The 26,197-nt window shown below is 39.7% G+C and overlaps 1 protein-coding gene across 3 annotated transcripts; it reads left to right on the forward strand.

The window, feature by feature from the left end:
• The first annotated feature begins 188 nt into the window (after positions 1-188).
• On the forward strand, positions 189-26,197 carry arhgap29b (Rho GTPase activating protein 29b). Of its 3 annotated transcripts, none has more exons than XM_056742523.1 (23): positions 189-329; positions 1,383-1,730; positions 9,906-10,049; positions 12,512-12,608; positions 14,094-14,163; positions 14,980-15,040; positions 15,875-16,012; positions 16,096-16,160; positions 16,271-16,381; positions 16,767-16,847; positions 16,929-17,096; positions 17,759-17,896; positions 18,012-18,202; positions 18,730-18,899; positions 20,644-20,775; positions 21,618-21,716; positions 22,091-22,254; positions 22,338-22,526; positions 22,626-22,763; positions 22,915-23,147; positions 23,261-23,549; positions 23,658-23,757; positions 24,026-26,197. In XM_056742523.1, exons 2-23 carry the CDS (start codon positions 1,463-1,465, stop codon positions 25,000-25,002), a joined length of 4,023 nt encoding a protein of 1,340 aa, XP_056598501.1. In that variant the 5' UTR covers positions 189-329; positions 1,383-1,462; the 3' UTR covers positions 25,003-26,197. The 3 variants fall into 3 exon arrangements, with proteins under 3 accessions (XP_056598501.1, XP_056598503.1, XP_056598504.1); XM_056742525.1 differs by having other exon boundaries at positions 24,029-26,197; XM_056742526.1 differs by lacking the exons at positions 189-329; positions 1,383-1,730; positions 9,906-10,049 and adding an exon at positions 11,513-11,864.

The raw sequence follows: 26,197 nt of genomic DNA on the forward strand, positions 1-26,197 counted from the left end.
ACTAGGATAGTATAGTATATCACCCAAATTCAAACCTAACTTATTTTAAATCATTACAATTATTAATTTTGTTGTTGATCTGTACTTCGACGTTTTTAGTCCTTCAAACAGCAAACAAGCAGATTGCGCTGCCGGAGACCGTCAGCCAATAGGAAGTTGGCCATGTGGTCACGTGAGTAAATTTTGAGTCAATCCCTCAGTAAGTTTCTCACTCGTCTAAATGTGGAGTTTTGTCGACCTGCCTGCGTATCGTTCGAGCGTATTTCATGGATTTACACAAGACTTGTCTTCGTAACTCTGCAATATGCTGTTTCTTATGAGATATTCAAGTAAGTGTTACTCTTTTGAGAGGTACGGTATAGATTAATTAGCCCTTAATATTTGTAAAGGGAAATTGGTTAGCTATCAGCGCTAAAACGTAAAACCGCTATGAGAAAAGAAGGAACTTAAACTTTTACGATGAATGAGTTGATCATAATATTATGTGTTTCATAGGGTCGTCATACCGGTGACGAGAGATGTGATATTAAATACAAAAACAGAATTTAATACGAATATTAATAAAACTGCGTAATGGTGAACTATTGCTTCGCGTTGGAGACGATTTTAAGTCAAAATTCAATGTGTAATTCGGACACAAATTATATTTAGTAATAATTTGTGTTATTTCTGTCCATTAAGATGTCCACTCAAGATATCTTAAGAGTGTAAGTTATGATTGACAGGTGTCACGCTGTTAAACGATAAAGATCAGCGGACTAGTCACGTTCCACACTAGTAAGACGGCACCTATTGACAAAAGCAGGCACGTAATTACAGAAAACAGTCAATGAGCTTTTCATCTGAATGGGTGGAGAGCCGTGGATTGATGGGTCACGTAGTTTGAGGTAACTTTAAAGGTCTTGAGATCGAATAGTTCATAGTTTGAAAGAGACCACTTACTTAGGCTTCTTAGTAAGAAAAAAACATTAAAGGTTCATTGCTTGGAAATGCAATCTAAATAGGACACTTCTCCATTAGATGCTTATTAATTTAAAAGTAATATGTTTATTAAGCAAATGACAAAACATGTTTAAGTTGACACAGATGTACAGCCTTTGTTTACCACTACAGGGCCCGGTTGCATAAAGCACCTAAAGTGTAATTTTCTCTTAAGTGTGCCCTTTAATACACCTTAAGTTTTACTTGCGTTACTCTCCTTTTGTGTTTGGTAAAGAGAAATCACCCCTTAAGTGTCACACTTATGGTAAAAAAGGCGCTGGTCTTTAACTTTAGATTTGACCATCAGGAAGAACATAAGCATTGCTATTGACTCTCCATTCTGCATAGGATGTGATTTGTTTTAGTTGCTTTAATGATAAACAGAAATTGTACTCTCACAGTGCTCCCAACTCGCCACTGGCAGGAGGGCGCTTGGATCTGCGGCTGAGGTGGCTCAGTAACGGCAGAAGTGGCTGCTGGAATGTTTCGACAGGGCAGGAACAGTGGGAATAAGCGCTTGACAAGCGGTGCTCGTCTGTCCCACCCCAACGTTGTACCTTTGGCTGTCGGCTCTCACAAAACACAAGATATGGGTCGGAGCTCTACGACTAACCCCCTCAGCGCTATGGGCCTGGACCATGCCATCACCCCACCCGGAGGAGACCCTGAATACATCATGCAGCTGGTCAATGATGTGCGCAAGTTTTCTGACGCGCTGCTGAGTCTTGAGGAGGCTTTTCAATACAGAGGTAGGATTCTTTTTATTAGCGTTGTAAGTGTAAGCTTGCTCTTTCAAATGCTGCCTGCCAGGTTTAAGTGCTTTGGTCCACAACAATTGTGGTGGTAAAACTTTTAATAAGCTTCTGTTTGTAAAAACTAACAAGGAACAATACTTCTAGCATTTATTCAATCTTTTTTTATTAACAGTTATTGGTTCATAATTGTAACTGCACAATGGACTAACATGAATCTGTGAACAGCTAAATTTGTTTTATATGCTATTTAAACATATAGTTAAATGTTGTTGTATGTTCGTGTTAGATAAATCTTTAACAAACAGAACTTTGTTGAAGAATGTTATAGCTGTGGTTGATGTGGTATCACTTGTTTGTGTCAGCGTTTACTAAGTATCCATGTGGGTTAACTGTCTCAGCCCACGCAAATGCAGAGTGCTTGTATGCTGTGTTAGTGTTCATCATTCTCATCACTGGAGGAGTGCCACGTCTGTCAGGATGCCACGGGTAAACTCCAGGCCATCCTGCTGAGAGTGTTTCTTTTCTGCTGCACAAGGCATCTCTGATATTTACCTCCCTATGCTGGAACCAAAATAGATAGGACTGCACATGACCCACTGTGCCTGTAGAATGCTCTTCTGTCTTCCAGGTGCTTTATGTCTGTAACAGCTAGAAAGTTGTGTTCCCTTAAGACTTTCCATTTTAGAAAGAGTGAAAGCCGTTGTCAAAATTTCATCTTTAATGACAGAGTTGTGGAGTATAGTTTGTGGTATTACACATATAAATACTTCCCCAAATAAGAATAGCCAAAATGTCCCATACCAAGGAATATTGGATTTAGTGACGATTCTATGTGTCTTTGCAAAAACATTTTGCTTGAACCCCCTCCCTTCAGGTAAAAAAAACTTGCTACGGGTTTACTCGTATCCATTTCCGAATGAATTATCTATATTTTGCTTTATCTAACAACTCAAGCTGCAAAAGTGACTATGTACTTGCTGCTATCTCTGCTAAATACTTCTCAGACAGCATACACAACAAACAGCTTCTTCTTCGGCTCTTGTTACTCAAGCAACACACCTGTGGCCATTACCTGTCGATGAGGACAACGACGCACAGGTATAAATGAAAACCGGTGTGTTGCCTACGGCGTAGGTCCGACGCTGAAGTAAAAAAGTGTGTTAGCTATAGTTTTGCTGTTATCTCACTGTTGTATTTTAGTATCATTTCTAAGTACACTTACCTTCCCAAAAGAGGATTTTTTTTACATTTTTACCACAGTATTAGAACCTAAAATGATTGTGTTAGAATACAGGCAAAATAAATCAACACAAATACCAACAAAGCAAATCGAGTGTATAAACTTGTAGTTGTTTTACGTAATTTAAATCAATCATTCTGTTTCTCTTTATTTCAGTCTATTCTAGAGTCCCAACAAAATGAATTCTATCTGTTTTCAATCTGTCGACTGTGTGGTTAAGTATTGGTCAAGGAGATTCTCTGTGTGACACCACCTCTGTCAATCTGACCTCTGTCTGGTGACACTTCCCTCAAGCAAACGCTTTCGACCTCTCTACTCTCTTACTGCCCTGTTGCCTCTTAATGGAGGAGACGCTCACTGACCCTTTAAATTTATGAATTCATCCTGTCTGCCTCAGAGATGGATCATCATAGCTCTTTTATTTCACACTAGTGTCTACAGGTTAGCCGGGGAAACGCATTTCGTTGCATGTTTACATCTGTCTAAATTCACAGCATGCTGAATGCCTGGTTGAAGCTATTGTTGATAACTGCACAGACGATTAAGTTGTTTATCAGGCCATCTTTTCTTTCTGTGTTTTTGTTGTTGTTGCTGTAGTTTGTGTTTATGTTGACTGTAAGTATGGCTCATCACTTTGATCTGTCTGACAAAACTCTTCTCGTCCTTGATTCCTCCTCTCTGACATGATGCCCCCTCCTCCTGCATACCCCGCATTCCTCCAGAACAAATGTTCACTTGTTGCTATGGCGCCTTCGATTGACTGTTGTTAGGTGCGTGACACGTGAAAAATGACTCTTCCTCGTTGAAATTTGAAGGGGTTTTCAAAGGCATTTTTTACACTGGCACAATTATTTGACGCTATGCTTGCAGTAGCGGAAGTGCTAGTAAGTGAAGTTTTAAGTGCAAAATTGTGATTTCACAATTCAATTAGTTGTTTCTTTTATCAAAACACATCTAAGAGCCAAGCCCAGTGTGATATTTCTTTGAATCCAAAACGGAGATGTTTTAGTGTAACGTTGAACTCCCGTGATAGTTGGATATTCAGAAGGGTGAGGTGTTTTTACTGGAAAGTCCCAATATCAAATAATTTCCACTGTGTTTCCAGTATGATTAAATATATTGTGGCATGTTCACGGTCATCATGTGCTGTAGTGAAAGAACGTGCTTTTGTGTTGAGAGGAATAGTATCTTAGCTTTTCTTGAGTACTCTGAGTTTGAAGGGTTCTGTGATATCAACCAGGAATAGGCCATGTGGTTTGTGGCTTAGGGCCCTTTCATGCATCTTTATTGAGTCTTTAGGCGGATTTAGCATAGATCCGGTAGCATTGCTCTGTAGTTTGTATGTTTACTATGTGTGTCAGTGATTTGAAATGTACATCAAATAGTTGGATTACTTCAGCTAATTTATATACTGTAGTTGCAGGTAATTCAGACTCATTCTTTATTTTATTAAAAGTTATCAAAACACATTTCCAACATGTTAATTTAAAACAAAAATGTTTAGCCTTTTAACCCAATTTAAGCCAGTGTTTCTATGGTTTGCAAGATCCCAATAATTAATAAAAAATCCAGTTATTTTACTAGGTGTAAATTATCTAGAATTTACCAGTTTTTTTTCTTTTACTTGTATTTGCTGAGAATTTATGCAATTTCTGATCTTTTAAACTGCATCAGTCTATAATGAAAGGCTTAGATCTTTTTATTTAAGGCTCTCTCCATACTGAAGCCTGGGAACTCTGAAAGATCTGAGTCCACACAGAACTAGTTTAAAATTAGTTTAGCTCTTTCACATTTCGAAGACTTGTTATCAACCTCCAGCTGTTCTGCTCTTATTGTGGCTCAAAACAAAGATAGTACACATAGAGAATGACATAAAATAAAGACTACTGTAAGGGGGTCCCCATAAGTGTGAAGCAATGTGAGGTTGTTTAGATATACAAATTAAAGATGCCAGATTTTAGTTCTGTTTTCTCATAGCTGGACCCAGAAATAGTTTTCTTGATTACACCAGTCTGTTGGAGGTCCTGGGGTGGAGGCCCCTTCAGCATATTGTAGTGGTGTTAATCTGGGGTTGTGGACAAAACCCTTTAAATTGGAAAAAGTGAAAAAAAGACATCCCACCCTTGTGTAACGAGATTCCTTCACAGAGTGTTGCGGGTGGCACTATTGCCAAAGCCCCAGTGGTAGGCCATATAATGGCTCGCTGCGCTTGTGAAGTGGAGGAGAGAGATTTGTTGGGCAGTTACTTTCCCACTGAAGGTGAGGGATGTTTTGTGTGGGCCTGCGGTTGGGTAGCATTTCCTGGGGTGTGTATTTACAGCCACTGTTCAGCAGATTGGTCATGGGGATGTGCCAGTTGGCCCATGAAAATCTAGCAAGAGTGCAGGACCATCATTGGGTGAGGTGTGTTTTACAGGGTACACGTCAACTTGAGCTCTCTTGATAGGGGTAATTTTGGTTGAGCTCATGAAATATTTGAATGAACTGAAATTAAACATTTTATATGTGATTTACCCATTTAAAGTGGTGTTTGTGGCATTTTGAATTCCCCTAATATGTTAATGGGAAACTCTAGTTTCTGTAATTTTCCTGCACTTCAAAGAATCGTATTTCTGTTCTCATAAACGACAAGTGGGATGCTTTGAGGAGGGCTGACAGGCACATCATCAAACACAGTTGGGTTTTCTCACCGATGAATCACAACAGAGTCGCTGAGCTCGGCTGCTGCTTTGGGCAAAAAGCAAAAGGCAGGTCGAGACGTGCCTATTGATTACCTGTTGTTAGCAACGAAGTAAATGCCAGCAGCTGTGCGTAAAAGCTTTGAAGTGCATGATGACATTGTGTCAACTCGCTAGTTTTCTGGGAAACCTTTGGAACATATGCTGGAAAAAATGCAACCCAGTGTCAGGAAAAGACTGACGTTTTGGTTTCTGACTATAGCACTCTTTACAATATATTTAATTGACTGTATTTGTTCGTTAGAAATTTATTTTTTGTTCAAGCTACTGAACTGAAGAAACTTAGAAATTTATTTTGAAAGCTTACAGTAGTGTCTTTGAGAAGGCCTGCTTGATAAAAAAGATGCTTGAGTGTAAAGATTTGGTCAGATAAGTCACTTTTCATGTAGTATTTTGTAACTGAATCTTGCTCGCTGCGTTCAATCATTGTAAACTGAGGAGTCTCGCAATTTCAGATAAAAAACAAACCCGTCACCTTCAATATAATCAGCCTTGATCTGAAAAAGCATTATTTGTATCAAATGATGACCAGTTCTGAAATGAAAACCGTGTTGACATTGGAGTGGATGAGTCAGAAACCCGTGATAGGGAACATTGTGCTTCATTCTCACACTGCGGTGCGAGGCTTGTTGGCAGTTGGGTGAGATTATGTTAAACAGCTCTGATCAAGAGAAGGAGGGGTGGGTGAAGAGTACTAGTGAAATATGAAGAGACTGAGCGTGAAGCGTGGCTGGGCCAGCACTCACACTGAGCGTGGGAGGGACAGCAACTCGCTGCTGGAGCTCTCAAAGTGTAATGGACCCTGGACGGAGGGCCATCGGCAGGGGGCTCGCCCCGAACAATGCGTGTGTGCCTCTCTTGCATTATCCCCACCGAAACAATGTCCCTCAGTTCCTGTGAGCAATTTTCATGCATACTTTTTTAATACCATTGTTTTGACAGCACTGAAGTGTTTGGGGGCCCGGATTGATGCATTATTCATAACAGAGAGGGTTTGGAGACCCCTGGTTGCTATGCCGGCATGAAGACGTCCTGGGACCCCAATCAGCTCTGACACATGACATAGCCCCCTGTGTGCTGGACCCCCATTGGGCAGATGTAACATTCTTTTCGTCTTGCATTTTGGGCTACACAGAGCCAAGTGATAAAAAGTTTCCTCAGACAGGAGTTGACCACACCAATATCAAGTATATAAGTCTATGATTTAAAAAATGTGCCCCATATAAACAGTTGAAGTGTAATCGGAGACCTGCTGGTTAGGACTTCACCTCTCACCAGTAATTAGGAGGGCACAGAGAGGAAGACCTACAGCAGGGGTGGGGGATTGTGACGGAGGCCTTTTGTCTGTGTTCTCGGTGAGGGACACTTCAAAGTCAAAGAGGAGAGAGGACACTCACTGTCCCTGAGGCTAGGGCCTACTCTCCATTTATCACACTAGAATCTCCTAATCTTCCCGTGGAAAAGACCTGCACCTGGCTACCCAGGTGGAGTAGCAGTTCATTTTGTTGTTGTGTTTAGCATGATTTAGGGTTTGTCTAATGAGAAACCCTTGCAGAAGGGTAAACAAGTAGGAAGGAAACGCGGATGTTGGGATGCACATAATCTGCCCCTTCAGGACACAGATTAGAAGATTTCTTCAGAATTGAAATGGCCGTCATTCATAAAATTCACAAAATTCTACAGATTCTTTGATCCTCTGTCTTCATATACCCCAATATTGTTCAGCCTTTTGGCAATTGAATAAACAGCTATGGAAAAAATGAAGAGACCATTTCAAAATTCTGAATTACTATTTAAATGTGTTTAGGTAAAATGTCAATTTTTTTTGTTTCATTTTGTGAACAACTAACAATATTTCTCCCAGGTATTTAGAAAAAGTTAAACAAATATTCGTTTTATTTGTCTTATAATGCGATCATCCTTTCACATTGCTGTTGGATGACTGTGTCATTCCTGAGATTTGACGTTGTTGAAATTCCACAGGGACTGGAATGGTCACAACCATTTACATCCAAAGCGACTTCTATTGCATTATACTATACATTTTGTTTTTAAGTATGTGCAATCCCCTGGGATTGAACCCACAACCTTGGCGTTGTTAACAACCACTGAGCTATAGGAAAGACAATACATCTAGAAATGCTGATTAAATGAAAATTTTAAATGGTCTCTTAATTTTTCCTTCGGGTTTATATCCAACCATAGATCAAAAATATATTAACCCTTGTGTGGTGTTCATATTTTTGTTACTCAGCCAGTGTTGGTGGGTCTAGTGGACCCGCTGCAGTTTGGGATTTTTAATTCAACACAATGAAACACTATGTTAAAATAATTAAAAGAAAGATTCATCACAATTACAATTTATTTGAACACCGCACATGGTTCATATTTGCCCTGCACCTTTGTTGGACCACATTTATGAATTGAAGTGCTTCACATTTTTTTGTGGGAACAGCAGGGGCAGAAACAAAAATAATTTTTTAAGCCCTGGGTCCAGTGGTCCCGAACATCCTGTATTTAATATAAATGTGAAGGGGGGTGTACAGTGTGCGGTCATTGAAAATTTGTCCTGATTTATTTTCTTCACAAAAAATAAGCCAAGGCTAATGAGTTTGAATTACACGGACACACATACCTTCTATATGGTGCTTACATAAAGCTTCTGCCTCTTCCCTGTGGCATGATGTGCACAGGGATGGCATGAGGTGAGGATAAAAAAAACAGATGCTCTTGTTTACTATCAAAACTCAAATACGCTTCACAACGTCCAGTTACAGTATATGTGAAGTCGTCTTTAGTCTCTGCCTCTGACGTCACACCAATGATCCGTTGGCTGAACGTCTGATGCATATGGCACACTTTTTTTTAGAAACACTTCAGCACGTTCGAAGTCGTCATCTGATATTTTTTAACACATTCGTGAATTTACACCGGTTTGTTACTGGGGGGACATTTCTACACCTCTAAACATCAAATATGAAACGTGATTGGTTGCTATACCTGTCAGTCATAGGGCCTATTGGGTGGGCCTTGGTCTAAGAAGGCAGCTAAAAGTTCCAGACCTTCAATGTGAAAGTCTGGCTATATGCCAAGACTGGTACACACGGCATAATCAGTACATACCCTATCCACTTAAGCTTCATGCAAACATTCCTTTGGTCATTTTGTTGTTAAGATGTGATTTAATAGCTGGTGACTTAGATCCTGTTTACTTCCAGAGGTAGTCGAAAACGCGTTCGACCGGATTGTGTTCGTGGTGTAGACGTGCTCATGTCGTTGAATGTGTTCGAACAGGCACAAGAGATCGCTTACTTGATTGAAATTACGGAAAAGCCCCTGTATTTAGCCGCCCATAAACCCTCCCGTTGAAAAAATCAGGACAGAGGGGGTCGAAAGTGGACAAAAGAGATGGATTAAAACACCAGGTGTAAATAGGTATGTGTCTCTGTCATCCACTTGTGATCCGATTGATCAAAACGCAAACTTAATAGCAGGTATAAATAAGGCCTTCGTGTCAACAGGCCTTTACAGTTTTCAACACACTTCCGCTTTTTCAAAATAAAAGAACTAGTGTCGCACAGACACTTGGTACTTCCCAAAATCATTGAGGTAATGTGAGCAACTTCTCACGTTGACGTGCATGCATTCAAACAGACATACACATATTTAAAAACAGGAGATAAGTCAAATCTCCCTGATCCCCTTTTGCATGAGAGCAGTAATCCAGTGCTCTTAGTCAGCAGCAATGGAGCTCTGTGCCTCATTCTCAATGTACAACTAACCTCAAACAAAATTGAAACCATTTGTAAATACCCATGCATTGCTGTTGGCATATTTGTCTCTGTACTTGTATTATCTTGTCACCTGCCATCTCTCTCATACTTGCAGAGTATCTCTGTCTTCATCTCTGCCACACAGTGTCTCTCTATAATCCGCTCATCTTTTTCTAGCCACCAAGACTTGCACAATCACACTAAACGTGCCAAAAACAAACACATGGTTACGTGTGTGCCATTTGAATATCATCACTCATGACACTTCCTCATCTGCGTTTTAGGGCAGGTGACTCAGCTTTTAAAGTGTCTTTAGTTTTAATGCCGACTACATTGTTACTGCACTCACATTGTTTTAAAGTTGAACATGTCAAAGAAGCCGAGCTGACGTGTTTGTGGTCTGTTTTTTCACCCACAGAAAATCAAGAGTGCTTGCAGCACGTGGTCGACGAGCGACTCACCGAGCTGGTCCGCGTGTTGAAGGCCTTCATCGGAAAGCACCAGGCGCTGAACTCTGCAGAAATTCTCAGTGTTGCAGGCACAGTTATTGCCAAAGTCAAAGGTGAGCGTTCTCCTTTAGCCACACCCACTTTAAAAAACTTAAGATCTGCAGCAAAAGACTCATGCTTGCTGTTAATAAAGTGCCATTGGTTTCACTCAGTCAGACACTTGCGGTTCTGTTTTAGTAGTTGATCATGAACATTGAGTCAACAACAGGCTGAAGTTGAGGGGAAGTAGCTAGACAGTTCTCAAAACCTAGCTGTCCTTGCACAGTTTCCTAAATGCACTTTTGTTTTCTGTTTAAAATGAAATGGTCATTGTACTTTTGGTTAGGGCACAATATTTTTCAAATGTACTTTAGTGTGTGCGAGTTGCAGTCCAGACCGAGGCTGCAGAATAAAAACTGCTTATTTTGAGTCATACAGAGATAATGAATGTGGCTTTTATTAGCTGTCCCAATAATTCTCAGCTGATTTGAAGTGTGTTTTTGAATGTGTACGTTGGTTGAAATTGCTACTAAAGTATCAACTTGTGCCACTAGAGGGCCGATGACCCTTTTCACTGTTTCTATCAAAGGGAAGATGCTGTATGTGTAATCCTTTACTGCATTCTTGAGGCATTTGCTTTTTTATGACTGTTAAGATAGACATGTCCTTGAGACCCGCTCAACCCGAGTACTTCAAGTTACCTGAAAGACCCACATTCCATCACAAAAGCTCCCCTACACAAACTCACTTTTGACTTCATGTTAGCATGCCTTCTCAAGATGGAGCTTCAGGAAATAAGATGCACATTTTTTCACCCTTGATCACAGTCCATGAGGTCTTTTTTTTTTTTTTTAAATCCGCATAGTTTTGCAGAAGAATCTCTCAAGGGCACATAAATAAAAGTGTCAAATGTCTCAAGTTATTGAAATTCTTTCTTCCCCCACCAATGTCTAGAACAAGTCAGTGGCAGTAGACTGCCTGTGTTTGATCTCTGCTTCTCATCTGCAGGAGCCTCTGTTATCTCAGGTATTTCATCCTGCCTTATGACGCAGCGCACCCTGACGCGTGGAGATATTTTTCGCAAGATATTTTATCAAACATCTCTTTAAACTTCTGGTGTCGGGTTGAAAAAATGTATGCATGTATGTTTTTGTGGACAATCAGGACAAACTGTACATTTTGAAATTCTTGTGTAGGGATGAAAATGATTAAGTTTTGGAACAGGGGTTTTATTTTGATCAAAATGCGCAGCAACCCGATATATACGTGTTTTAGTTCAAAAACAATTAATTCTCTTGACATCACGGTTTTAGGAAGACTTGTTTTACTCTCCAATGTGACAAAGTGTGACAGTCAGCTCTACTTTCGAAGGGTTTTCTTTGAGAGAACTGGTTTCTGGCTGACTCTAGCCGTTCTCATGGTTGAGCTGTGATGGGGGCAGAAGTGGAAGCATTGTTGTGGAACTGCAGGATGTCCTGAGGAAGAAGTCAGCGTTCCATTCCATTGCAGGGGCCGCCTGTATTCAGAAGCAGAGAGTCATGGATGAGGAGACACGCACCTCTCACGCTCTCTTCTCCTGTGCTTCTGTCCTCCGTTATAGCTGCGAGCTTGAGTGGTAGTTGAGGGTGTGGATTCCCACCCTTGCCGACAGCCACTGTGTTTTCCGTGTCATCCATCCAAAAAACAGCGGAACTGGAAACTCTAGCAGATGATGTTTTTTTGGCCCAGTTTGTCAGGAAAAAGTGGAAGTCAAGCTTCTTTGAATCCTTCTAAACTTGGCTGTGTCATAGTGTGGATAATTTTGTCTCCGCTTTAACCATGTGCTGTGCTTTACCGTATCAAACCTGGATATGACGGGACCTAAACTAAGGTGCAAGTTTAAACAGCTGGTAAGTTGGGCGAAAGTTGTCCTCTGAATTTTTCTGAGGGTTTCCTGTAAAGGGGAGGAACAGCTAGCAGACAGGAAGTGCTTGGTTAATGCAAGTTTCATAGCCTCTGAGCCTTCACTTGCCGTCTGTCACATACTTTTTCTCCATTTCCTATTGAAAAGATTTGCATTTTGCTCGAAGATTTAAGGTCAAAAAGCTTTCAACTTCTTGTGTAAGTGTTGAAAACATAAGAAGCCAAAATAGCATTGGCATACTGCTCGAAACAATATCATTAATTACGATAATTGAATGTTTTAGAATTCAGGATTTGTTGTTTTTGGGGAAGCATAAGCTTGGCACACGCCAGCATTTGATGTGAAAAAAGGAAGAATACCTAATTCCTTTACTTAAACAGGTTCTAATCTCCTCTGCAAATAAGTGAATTCATTGATGTTGCGTTAAACTTTGATAAGCATCTGAAAAGGATTTGATTGAAAAGTTCACTTCATAGCGGCCCTTGACGGCTATGGGGATTGTAGTTGCTTACAAAGCCATATTGCCGAAAAACCAGTGGGCAGAAGAATTGTGTCTCATGGTCTAATAATTGCTATTCTCCATTATCAAATGAGTGAACATATTGTAATTTTGGGGTTTATTACTTTTCACAGGCTTGAACGTCAAAGAAGTCAATAAAGACAACAAAGATACAATTTTTGGCGAGATATGCACAACCATTGACAATTTGGCATTCACGTTTGGCAATGTGTGAGTACTTTTTTATCTTTTTTTGGAGCCCTCTCTTTTGTAAGAAAAGATGTTTTCTAAACATATATAAATTTCTTCGTTGAAAACAAAGAAAGATATTTAGAAGAATGTTAGCGATTTTCAGTCCTGGGACAACATTCACTACCAAAGTAGAAAAAAAATTGTATTTGTTTTTCTCTGGGAAACACAAAATTTAATATAAAGAATCACCTTTGACTGCTATTTTAATTTTTCCTAAGATGGTGGTCTGTAATAACCCAGAACTGAGAATTGCTTACATTCTTCCAAATATCTTGGATCTAATTTATACAGATTTGGAATTTGAGGGTGTGTAAATGGTTTATAAATTTTCATTTTTGGGTGAACTATCCCTGTCTTACAGTAGCTGCGTTAACATGGACCAATGTAATCTGATTAAAAGTCCAATCCTAATGAAAACGCTCCGTATAAACACGCCAATCAGTTTCCTTGGAGTGAGTTTTTAACCGCAATTTTTCAGTCCCTTTTAAAACACGATACATTTGCAGATGTACAAGACATACTGTAGGCTAAAATATCTAATCATAAAATGTAATTTACATTCATAGTAGGCTACTCAACATTTATTTTAATTATCGTTTACTTGCATGTGCTTTGGAAGGATTAACTGTTTTTACCAGTGTAAGTCGCAGTAACAACCTTGCTTCATTGATATGAAGACATTATTTTGAGTTTATAAATTGTAAAATTATTATGCTGGTGTCTGAGACATAAAATAAATACATCTCTGCTTACAACATTGTTTGAGTCCGTTTTGTGAATATAATAATGATACCCGCGTGCACCGCTCCCGTCTCTTTTTACCATTAGAGCTGATATATGAATCCGCATATTATCACTTCCAATGTTCGCTACTGTTGCTAAACATTTATTTTAATTACTGTTTGCCTGCAGATGCTCCGGTGGGTCTTAGTAGTGTTAGTTGTCTTAGTTTACCATGGTAAAACCGCATCGGATGTGCTCGTGCTTCCTTGGCACGAGACATACTCTGCCTTTATTAACTGTAAAAAAATAAGCGCCATGTGTAAAACAAAATATACACAAAATGTTCTTTAAAACGTTTTACTGGATATTAAGGTGAACACTTGTGCAGTATCGGATTTGAAGCTTGTCATGTACATCGGATTTGAAGCTTTTAATGCGCACATCAATCAGATCACTTAATTTCCCTTTCATGTAAACACTATCATTCAGATTGCACAATCAGATTAAACTCAGTCTTACCGCTTGTGCCATGATGTAAAATTAATAATGAATGTTCTGTCATTTACTCACCCTCATGTCATGACATGACTTTCTCATACAACATTATGTCAAGTGATTGATGATGATAGAATTTTCACTTTTTGGTTAACTATCGTTTTATTTTTTCTCGAATAAATAAGTTAAGGCCAAAATATTTGATAAGCAGTGCATTGACTGATGTGTCTCTCATTCCCTTTTCAGAGTGTCTGACTTCCTTATGGGAGATGTGGACAACGGCTGCAGGTTGGGGTTTCCCCAGACCAGAAGTCATGTAAGTCATCATCACCTCCATTTTTTAAGTGTCTATGGAGTGAACAAATTGATAGGGGCCGTGAACCTATTAATAACTAAATACATATATTTATATACCTATATTGAAAAATTATTTTTAAGGAAAAATGTACCCGAAAATGTAGCCATTATATACTAAATGTGTATGTGGTGATCTTATAGTGGTTGTACAGATGTGGTTTAAAGTAGTTCACTTTAAAAAGTGAATGGAGACAAATTTTGAAGTGAACTACTCCTTTAAACCTGGGGTTCCCAAACTTTTCATGCAAGCACCCATCTAAACAGGTATAATCTGTCTCAACATCCACAAAAATATTGGGAAAATATACACATCTGTTCTATTTTAGTAGAGCAGTTTTATTTGTCATTGTATGAATGAAACCGACGTTTAACCACAATACCAAAACACCTTATGGTTGGATACAAAACGATAGTTATTTCTAGTCAGTTATTGGGCAAAACTGATTTTGGTGTATTTTACCAGCTTAGTAAATTATATCCACCATTTGAAAATGTTGATGGATTCTCAAAATACTCCTTTTGTGATCCACAAATAAAATGACTCTGTTTGGATCAACATGATAATAATAAATGATTTTTGCATGAACTTTACCTCTAAAGCTCAGATGATTGTTTTGACAATGATGAAACCTGCTGCTGTTATTAAAAGAGTAAGGTGTTTAAGGCTTTGATCGACTGTTTTAAGATAAAAGACAAGTGAAAACAAGCAAAGATCTCATTCCTTGCCTATGTAGTCCAATTTATCTGATGAAACATTTCTGTATATCTCCCCTAGTCTTTTGAAAACCTCTCTGATGATTCGGAGGGATGCCATCAAGAGAGAAATGATCTGGCAGGTAAATCTCTTTTTTTCTTGCATCTTGTTTTCATTGTAAAATTCAGAATTCAGGCTAATGCCGTTGAAGGTTTGCACTCTCCCCCTGAAATACAAATATAAACAAAAGTTGTCCTAGTTTTAATGGACCACACATCAAATTAGTTATTCTACCAGATACACAGATTAACAGTTCTGACATAGGTCATGCTCCAACGCAGGGCTCAATACACCCCCTTTTACATTCGTGATATTTTTCATACAGCCTCACATTCTTCTTTTTTGCCAAATGGTTGACATTCTTTAGCTTTTTTTTAAACTTTGTGCGTAGCATTGGAACCACATGTGGCTTATTGGGCGGGGTGCCTGGATTCAGATGGAGCGCAGCTGGGTGGTGTTTATATGTGTGTGGGGGGGTCAAAAGGGTGTGTGTCAGTGCATTTGGCGAAGGTTTAGCACAGATTTTATGAGATGATCTCGCACGCTCATGCAATGCAGTAATTTTATCGTACCTACCAGCGTGCGCCTTAGTGTCACTTTTAGAAAGATTTTTCTCTTTATCTTTGGTGCCATGGGGACGGTGGCATATTTAGTAATATTACAAGCAGTCTGCCACCAGTTTCACACCCTTTAATAAAGCTGACCTGTTAAATTTGCCTTGTAACTTTTGGGCTATAAAGAGCAACATTTTATAGTGAATTTTAATGCGAGTTTAAATGACAGAACCATAAAGGTCATCTTGTTCAAAGGGTACCTCATTTTGAACATCTCTTTTTAAAAGATGTGGAAGGTCTGCGTATGTTTTTGTTATGTGTCTATCAAGTTTGTGTGCCAGATTCTGCTTTGTCCCCTCCAGAATTGTCCCCTGTGGAACAGGTGGACCTTCTTCTCCTGAGAAATGACAGAGGAGTAGAGTCGGCTTTACTCTTTGCTAAGGCCTGGTCCAAATACACCAAAGATGTTCTGGGCTGGGTAGAGAAACGCCTCAGCCTGGGTCAGTCTGTTCATAAAGCCTTTTCCTTCTTGCTCTGAATTGCTAGTCAGCTTTATATTGAGTATTATTATGGTGTTTTACAGACATGGAATGTGCCAAAAGTTTTGCCAAGATGGCAGAATCCGCAAAGGCAGTTGCAAGTCAACAGGTACTTTTCAGTACATTGTTTTGATTTGAACATGGTATTTACATTGTCTTTCTTGTTCGGTCGGTGCTCTAAACAACATTTTAATAAGATTATTTTTATTTATCGCAAAGGACTACATGCCCTTTCAGGATATTTATGTCTCTGCATTCAAAAATGAGATTGAGTACAATCAGGTTCTGCTGCAAACAGCTGCGTCTCTACAAACTAACAAATTCATTCAGGTAAGATTATAAACCGAGAGGATCAAAATCATAAATACAATTATACATCTATTTACATCCAGTTTTGACCTAAAATTACAATAATATAAATGTAAATATAACTTTTAGTGATTTGTTTGATAGTATATCATTTATATCTTCATGGGCCAGACTAGTGTTTATATTTTGTAATTTAAACATGTATCGTGTAGTTCATAATAATGTTACATTCTAACTAGTAAAGTGACAATATAATTATTTACTTTCCACATCCAGTTTTACTTTTATTTGGCGCTTCATGAGTGTTAGTTTTGGACTTTGTGTATAGACCTAAAGAACTTTCAACTCCTTATAAAAGAATCCTTAAACCAAGTATTTAACAACACGTTTCCCATAATTCCCACAGCCACTGCTGGTTCGAAAAAACGACCTAGACAAGCAGAGGAAAGAGATTAAAGAACAATGGCAGAGAGAGCTGAAGAAAGTGGTACTAATGATTATTTTGATTCTCTTAATTTCATTGTTTGCGTTTCTTCAGAACGTTTTAATAATGCGTATATGTGTTCAGACCGAGGCAGAAAACACTGTGAAGAAAGCCCATCTGCTGAAGGGGCAGAAGAGGGAGGAGTACGAGAAAGCCCGCAGCTCCACCAACCGCACTGAGGAGGAGCAGCCGGCCACAGGAGGCAGAACTCTGGAGAAGAAACGAAGGGTGGAGGAAGAGGCCCTACTGAGGGTACTACACAAATGTAGAACCACAATATAAAGAATTTTAATGCTCAAAATTGAATTCCACCGCCATCACAGACTGCAGGAAAACACACACGCCCTTGTGTTTATTGACCTGGTTTACTGGGTATCTATGTGGTGATGAGAAAACAGAAAAGGGTTTCTGGGAATTAGTTTAGAGTACAACATCTGCACAACATCTACTAATGTGAGTCAGTATTTTCTCACCTTTTTGTCATTTCAAACCTGTATGACTTTCATTCCTCCTGCAGAACACAAAAGAAGATATTTTGAAGAATGTTGGTAACCGAACAGTGCCGGCACCTATTCACACTTATTGTATGGACACAAAACCAATGCAAGTGAATGGGTGCCAGCAACAATTTCTCAAAATATCTTCTTTTGTGTTCTGTGGAAAATTGAAAAGCGTTCAGGTTTCAAAAGACAAAAAGGTTAGTAAATGACAGAATTTAAATTTTTGGCCGAACTATCACTTGATGCTTTAAACATTTTTTGAACATAGTTTGACATGTCAATTTATGGAAACCTATTTTAAACGCCATTATTTTTGGTGCATATAAATTAGACGCTAACTTAAACATCCGTCAATAACACTGCTTCTGTTTTGTTATGTTTGGCTCACAATCTATGTTTTTGTGGTGACTTCAGGCAGAGGAAGCACAAGAGCAGTATAAAGCCAGTGTGGCTGATCTCGAGGCAAGAAAGGTTGGCCTCACCAACGCCAAGAGTGAGATTCTCGCTCAGATCCGGAAGCTGGTCTTCCAATGTGATCTGACCCTTAAAGCGGTGTGTATCCCTCCTACTCACACCATTGTTACATTGACTCAGTATACCACAACCTCTCTTTAAAAGAAGATGTTTTTATTATAGTACACTGACTTCTCTTCTGAACCGACTGTAGGTGACGGTGAACTGGTTCCAGATGCAGCAGGCTCAAACTGTGCCTCTGCCCGTCAACTATCAAGCTCTGTGCGAACAAGCCAAAAAGTACGAGCCGGGCCAGCGTTATTCCGAGTTCGTGTGCAGTCTGCCCAAAGAGCGTGTGTGGCTGGAATCTCTGTCTCAGGACATCACCGCTCCCTCCAAAACTGGGTTAGTCTGCACTCGCAGCAGAGCTTTTGTTTCCATGCGTGCCGGAGTGGGGCGTGTATTGTTTGCATCTTCCTCAGGAAGAATGTTGAATGAAACGATGCCGTTGTTTACCCGGGAGTTTCTGTAATCGCTGTCTTGTGTAAACTTCGCTTAAAGCTTGACCTCTGAATCACACCGACCTCATACACGCGTACCTGTACAGATATTGGCAAGTTCTATACAGTCCTGTTGCGCATTAAACACAGGCTAACCTATGTCACATCTTTCCAAAACTGAATTATTTTAAACTTCTTTTAAACTAGAGGATTTTAGTAGAAAATTTATTTCACAAGAAACCTATTTCACAAAATGCTAAAAATAGCCAGCTATGTTCATCTATTCTAGAGCATGTTACATAAAGAATTTGAAATATTGAAAACATTTCTTTCTCTGCTAATGTTAATGTGGATGGTTGTATTTAGATCTTTCAACACATCATGTCATTATTTGGATTGATTGACAGCCCTGGTTATGTTTATCCTTTTCAGAATGTCCCTTCATAAGAGGTCTGTGAGCAGCACCCACTCTTCCCACGGGAACCTGTCACAGGGCTCAGTCGCTTCTGGAGATAATCACAGCGCTGATGAGGTTGAGGGGACCGCAACGCCCTCCAAGACCAAGATCGGGGAAAGACGCTCTAATAGCAGTGGAGACATAGGTAGGTATACCCAAGATTTGAGATGGAACCAAAAGTTTATATATTCAAACCCTGCAACGGAGTGGGTGGTTCTCTGGCATAATGCCCATTAAGCAACACACATAACCTCATACTGCTCGAGGAAGCTGTAATTTTACCTGTGTTATATGACTGTCTGTGAAAACAGGTTCCACCGGCGATAAAGATTATGTAGTATTCTCACTTATTTGAGCTTCACTCTCTGTTATTATACTTTCATATTGATACTGTGTGATGTGTAAGGTACCCAAGTTAACCACTAGCGGTTTCAAATGGACTAGCAAAAATTGCTTCCACTCAACTTTCCCAGAAAAACATTGTTGACAGTGCTGGTGTTTACATTCTTTGGAGAAATCCGCATATAACTGGCACACTTATAGTTGTCCTTGCACATTAAGCTCTGAAAGACATGTTATTAGCATTTCTTAGACTCTAAACTTCCAAACGTTTACTTTGCTCCAATAAAAACAGGATCTTGAGATGTTTCTCACTTCAAGGCACATTTTGTGTTAGCAAGCTTTGGCAGCCTGTTAGTTTTAGGCCTGACGCATCTGTTGTAGGTTTGAACATCTGGCCAACGCTGGCTGTAGAGTATCTGGACAAGGACTGCCAGCAGTCAGGATTCAGCCCAAAACCCAGATCGGCCCTCAAAAACCCCTGATGAAGAGATGTGATTAGTCTGCTGGATCATATCCTGAGCTCATATTTACAACACATCCAGACCCTAGATATGAGCTGTGAACTCAGTTACACATTAGATTTTTATGCCTTTTTATACTTTCAGGATTTTACATAGATGACATGCGGGAATATAACTGCTTTCAAATGTTACTATTTTCAATTCAGTAACAAATTTAGTTATGAGAGCAGTGTTGAAGAAAATACTCAAAGCCATATTTTAGGTTTAAGAAATGCTGTGGCCAAGTGATATTTTGTCTTATCAACAAAACAACCGTTACCGCGCATTCAGGCTTGTTTGACCCTAATTTAACTTCAGGTACACATTCACAAACAATAGAGTGCCTGTAGATTATTTCTGATAACAATCAAAAGAAACCGAGAAAAACAATTACTTGGCTAAACTTGTCTCTCTAATATTTTGAATTTAGACCATTCGGTTTGTTTAAATGTGACTGAACTACATGACCCATTAAACGAATCGTTCATTTAATTAAATGAACATACAACAAAATTGAACAAATAATTTATTTATTACTTTTATTGTTCAGTTAAATAATAATACAAATTAATATTAACATAAATGAAACATAAATAGTTATAATATTAGACACTAGCCAAACACAAACCGGACGTTTACTTGGGGTCAGGCGCATGAATGAAACAGTCTAAATATACGTGTGTGGACATTTAGTTTGTTTTGATTTGTTTTGTCAAGTGATATTTATTGTAATACCATATGTATGGTCTGGCAAACACTCCACGTAGTATAATTTTAAAGGGATAGTTCACCTAATAATAGAAATTCTGTCATCATTTATTCACTCTTTATGTTCAAAAACCTTTGTATAACTGTATAACCTTTTGTATAACCCAAAAGAGATATTTTGAGAAACGTCTTCTCAAAATATCTTCTTCTGTGGGAGAGTCATATGTTTCTGAGCAATGTAAGAGTGAAAAAAAGATGTTTTTTTTTTCAGGTAGACTGTTTATAAGCCTTATTGCTGTCATAAACCAGTAGTGATAGTGAATGGTTTATGTGTTGCAGCGGTAAGGACGCAGGGCTCTCAGCGGGTCTGGAGCACAAGCAGTGGTGGTGGAGGAGGGACGTGTAGTGACTCAGAAAGTGCTGGAGGAAGCAGCGAGTCTCGCTCAATGGACTCCCCCACTGCCAGTCCAGGTACATTCTCCAACTTCATTTCATAAAAGTATGCTGGTTCTGCATGTTAGACACCTAAAGTTATATTTTAGCAACATATTTTGTTTCAGAAACACTTGCCCCCCCAAAATCGGCTGAAATCGTTAACCCCGGGTTATTCTAAACCCCAGGTAAACAGAATCCTGGGTGATCTGTTTCACAATGCTTATAATTTACCAGAGCTTAAGAGATAACCCTTGGTATTTATAACCTGACAATTCACACTGTACATCACTTAACCCTGGGTTAAAATTCTTATTTGCATATTTGCAGCGTCAACAGTCATGATTGGATAAATACTGCAACGTAAAAATGACTGAATAAAAATAGTGTGTTTCCCTTTAAAAAGCCATAAACCTGATTGTTCTGCATCCAAGAAAAAATTAGTGGGGTTTCAATACCCCGGGTAAAATGCGGGGACAACTCTGCTTCAAAATTTGAAGTGTGAAAAGTTGTAAAAACCGAGTTTCGAAAGAAGATATTGACCCAGGGATTTTTTGTTGTTGTTGTGAAAAGCCCTTTTATGTGGCCACTATGAATGCTTTTTCAACATAATATTACCATGATCAACAGAACAACATTCAAAACATTACAGAAATTGTGAGGCATAAATACACCAAAACGTGCCAGTAACCCGACCCTTAACTGTTGAACTCTGTTTAAGTACCCAGTTTTTATACACTGAAAACTTTACTCTGTTAAAGAGTAAAGTTTGTAAGCTAGTCTTTTATCTAGTTCTCAGTGAGCTTGATGGAGAAGTAGAGAATAGGAGAAGTCCTGTGCAGAACAGAAGTGAGAATAATGTGTGTGTGATCTTGTTGCAGGGGATTTCAAACGCAGGCTTCTCAGAACTCCCTCAACTGGTACCATGTCTTCTGCAGATGATCTGGATGAGAGAGAACCACTTTCCCCATTAGATAACGGTTGGTAGTACACTATGAAGCGTGTGCTTGTGTGGGTTAGTGTGCTCACATAACCTTGTGATTACAGTTTTACTGTATTACATAAGTGCTGAGTTTCTTCACATCGATGTTTTTGCTTGTTATACACAGATGGGCGGAGTGTTGATACTGGCAAAATGCCACAGTTAACACTTCCTGTTTCTCAGTTTACCTCACCATGAAATGTTTTATAACAATAATAATAACGGCCTCAATTATAGTTTACTACCTACTTTAAAAAAACTTAGTTGTTGGTCTTGCACAGCACTGATTAGACTGGAAAGTTCATAGTAGAGGATTTTAAAGCATTTTATTTTCAATAAGACTTAGAAACTGATGACATTTGCCCTTCCCAGGACTTGCTGAGATTGTGATGGTATCAGCCAGTTCTCCTGGACCTTTCCGAAACGCTCAGATGTCAAAAGCCGCTCACACCCACAAGTTGAGAAAATTGCGCGCACCCTCCAAATGCAGAGAGTGTGACGGCCTGGTGGTGTTTCACGGGGCTGAATGCGAGGAGGTATCTTCAACACCCACATCGATTCTGTTGAATTTAATGTTAAGGAGAATAGCTTGTCATTGTCATGATTTCTTATTACATAGTGTTCCTTGGCCTGTCATAAGAAATGCCTGGAGACTCTCGCTATTCAGTGCGGTCATAAAAAGCTCCAGGGCAGACTGCACTTGTTTGGGATTGACTTCGCTCAGGTAGCTAAGAACAGTGCTGACGGCATACCATTCATCATCAAAAAATGCACCTCGGAGATCGAGAGTCGTGCCCTGAATGTTAAGGTAAACAGGCATAATTGAAATGTTACTGGAAGAAGAAATTAAAAGGTTTCATTTTCCGAGTCATCTTTTGTGTAACACCTACTTTCGATGCATTTCAAGGGCATTTATCGTGTGAATGGGGCGAAGTCTCGTGTGGAAAAGCTGTGCCAGGCCTTCGAAAACGGAAAGGATTTGGTGGAGCTTTCAGATCTCCACCCCCATGACATAAGCAACGTGCTCAAGCTTTACCTGAGACAGGTGTGGTGGGGCAAATTAACCTATCCCAGTTTTGGATTATTAAAACAAGAACCTTTTTAATTTTTATTATGAAACTTACTGCTTTCCTTGCAATTCAGCAATCAACCTAAGATTTTTCAAAAAATAAAAAGTTTAAATCGTTGTCTTTCAGTTGCCAGAGCCGTTGATTCTGTATCGGTATTATAATGATGTCATCGGGCTGGCGAAGGAGACTCAAAACGTCTTGGCGGATGAGCCCGGTTCTGCTAAAAATAAATCGTCAGGAGAGCAGATGTGCCTCAGCATTGAGCTCAAAAGAGTCATCTTTAAAATCAGAGACCTCCTTCGCCAGCTTCCCGCAGCTCACTACAGAACCCTGCAGTTTCTAATCGCCCACCTGCACAGGTACACAACCGCTCCAACATTTACATAAACAAAAGGCGGTGTCATGCACAGAAATAAAAATACACCTTCAATTTGTTCAGAATTTAATTTTCATGCTGTACATTTTTCTACAGAGTATCTGAGCAAGCCGAGGAGAACAAGATGACAGCTAGTAACCTCGGTATCATTTTCGGTCCCACGCTTATCAAGCCCAGACAGCTAGACGCAGAAGTGTCCCTGTCCTCTCTGGTTGACTACCCCCATCAGGCCCGAATGGTAGAACTGCTCATCAGTCATCAACAAATGATCTTTGATGCTCCCCTCAGCCCCATGTCTCCCACCAGCCCAACGGCCCCACATGTTTCTATTGACAAAGAACCGAAACTCAGTCGCCACTCGCGTTCTCTCATGGATATCAAAGAGGTGAGTGCAATAGAGGATGGCTGTGACACATTGAGCCTCATGTGGTTTATTTTGGTCTTTTTGTGTAAAAACCTTTTCAATATGTGCTTTTTCGTATTTTTTATCTAGAGCGCTAAAGTCTACAAGAGACACTCGTCTGTCATTACCTCACAGCTGTTGGCGGAAGTGAAGGAAATGAAGACCGGGGCAGATAGAGCACAGACGTCTGGTTAGTATAAGTGTCTCTGGGCACTGTGAAATCAAAATTGACCTTGTGTACTTTAGGTATTTAAACATGAGGCTGTGCAGACAATCTTGAAAAAATGTCTTGAGAATGTTGGCCTTTGTAATATTATGTTAAAATGTAAATACTTGCTTTGGTATTCCTAAATCCTTCTAATATTTAATTGTAACTCTAGTATTTCAGATAAAATTTAAAGTTATAGAAATGATGGCAATAACAGATTGTTTGTATAAATAGTGTTTTTCATCTCCAGCAGTTGTCGGTTCAGACATCAACGGGGTCGGTCCAGCGGAGGCACCGAAGACCACATCTGTCTTTGGCCGACCCAGTGCCAGCACCCGAGCAGTGCAGATGCGCCCCCCCAGGTCTAAGCAGGTGTCCAGACCCATCAGCATGCCCGTCGACCGACTGCTTAATGAGCGTAACAGCCGAAACAATACTGAGCAAGAACATCCTCCCGCTGCCATCCCGGGGACCACCGAACCAGAAAAGCCTTCAACACCACGACTCTCCAGCTACTACAGGAACCCCTTCATAGACACTCAAATGCTAAGAAGGACCTGGGACAAACAATACAGGCATTACAATGTGACGCCTAGAACTGCAATGATTGTGGCCAAACTTCCGTCCTCTGATGTGACGGACTCCGTGAAGTCATCCGCTGAGATTGTTTCGGGAACAGCGGGCAGCGTCAGTGTGACATCCAACAGCAGTCCTCACATAACTGGTGCTGGCCAGTCCAGCACAGCTCCAATATCTTTCAGAGCACCACGGACATTAAAACCCCCTCCTGGAACTTTCTATAAACCGGGAAGCCAATTCAGGTCTTTCGACTCGGTGGCGAAAAATGATTTGACTGCATCGACCAATACCGCAGGAGTAATATATACATCATCCATTACTATAGTAACAACAGCGGTCACCGCAACGGTAGCAACGATTGCCACGACGCTGGCCACACCCCCTACCACACCCACATCATTGTTCTCCACAGCTACAACAGCGGCCAAGCCGAGCATTACAACACTGACGATGTCAGTAGGTTCTGTATCTGGAGAAGCTGAGGAAGGACTGTCAGAAAGTGAATCGCTAAGCTCCACCACGCACTCTCCTCCTCAGTCTCCAAGCTCCAGCGCAGAAGAGCTCAGTCCCACAGGGACCAAACCCCTCTATCAGAGACGCAGTCGCCGTATGCAGGAGATGGAGCTAAGAGAGGCTCACTTTGTTTAAATCAGAGCTGGACATATCTATTAGCTGGCCTATTGGCCTGTGGGTCAGTCTTTGTCATGCTTGGTACAATATATTATGCTTATTGAATGACTGAATTGAGACTTTTTATGGTTATATTTGGTCATTTTAAAAGCACTATTAAGACTAGCGGACCTATCAATGCCTTATTTTATATGTATGTATTTGTATGTAGACTGTCTTTGTTGTGCCATACTGTTTATATGTTGTTGTTTTTTATCCCTTTGAGAAAGGGCAAAATATTAAGAAGGAGATGAAATGCACGCAAACGTCTCTGTGGATGTTTCTGGACAAATAGCAGTTGTCTGCTGTCCTTTTGAAGTGATAGTTCACCTAAAAATTGTAATACTGTAATTATTTACTCACCCACTTGTCATTTTAAACCTGTATGACTTTCTTTCTTCTGCAGAACACAAAAGAAGATAGTTTCAAGAAAGTTGGCAACTGAAAAGGCACCCATTCAGTTCTGTTGTACGGAAACAAAACCAATGCAAGTGAATGGGTGCCGGTTTACAACATTCTTCAAAATATCTTCTTTTGTGTTCTGTGGAAGTCAAACAGGTTTGGAATTGAGTAAATAATGATGTAATTTTTGAACAGTCACTTAAAGCTACTATTTGTGCCAACAAACACAGCAGTTGTCCAAAACATTTGTGACATTCACTTGTTCATATCGTTTCCTTTTTGTGATATATTTGGGGTGTTACGCCATTATGTTTGTCCTTTTTCACTGTGACAACATTTGATTTTGAACCATTCAGAGGTTATCAAGAGAGACACTGCTATATGAGAGAATAAAAAGTTATATTAATGTGTTATTCAGAAAGTTACACATGAAATGAAATGTATATAGTATTGCCTGTAATGTCATGCTATCATGCTTATTGTGATGTAGTTGCGAAGCCTGAAAGTCAAATTTGTGACCTGAATATTTAACATACTTTTAATGCTACGCCATTGCTGATGTAATACACCTGCTGCCAGGTATTTTATCTGTTGTGGAGTTTGGTTCCTGGAATGGTGCTCATGCATGTTTTGGGCGGAGCAAGTGCATCTGCTTCAGTTTTCTAAGCATTTGTTTACATTTTCTACACCAGCTGCCACACACATCTGTCTACACAAACAATTCCTGAAAACATGCAACATGTTTCCAAATTAAATATTTAGTTAAAACTTT

This window comes from Triplophysa dalaica, chromosome 3, assembly GCF_015846415.1.
Source record: "Triplophysa dalaica isolate WHDGS20190420 chromosome 3, ASM1584641v1, whole genome shotgun sequence".
Lineage (NCBI taxonomy): Eukaryota > Metazoa > Chordata > Actinopteri > Cypriniformes > Nemacheilidae > Triplophysa > Triplophysa dalaica.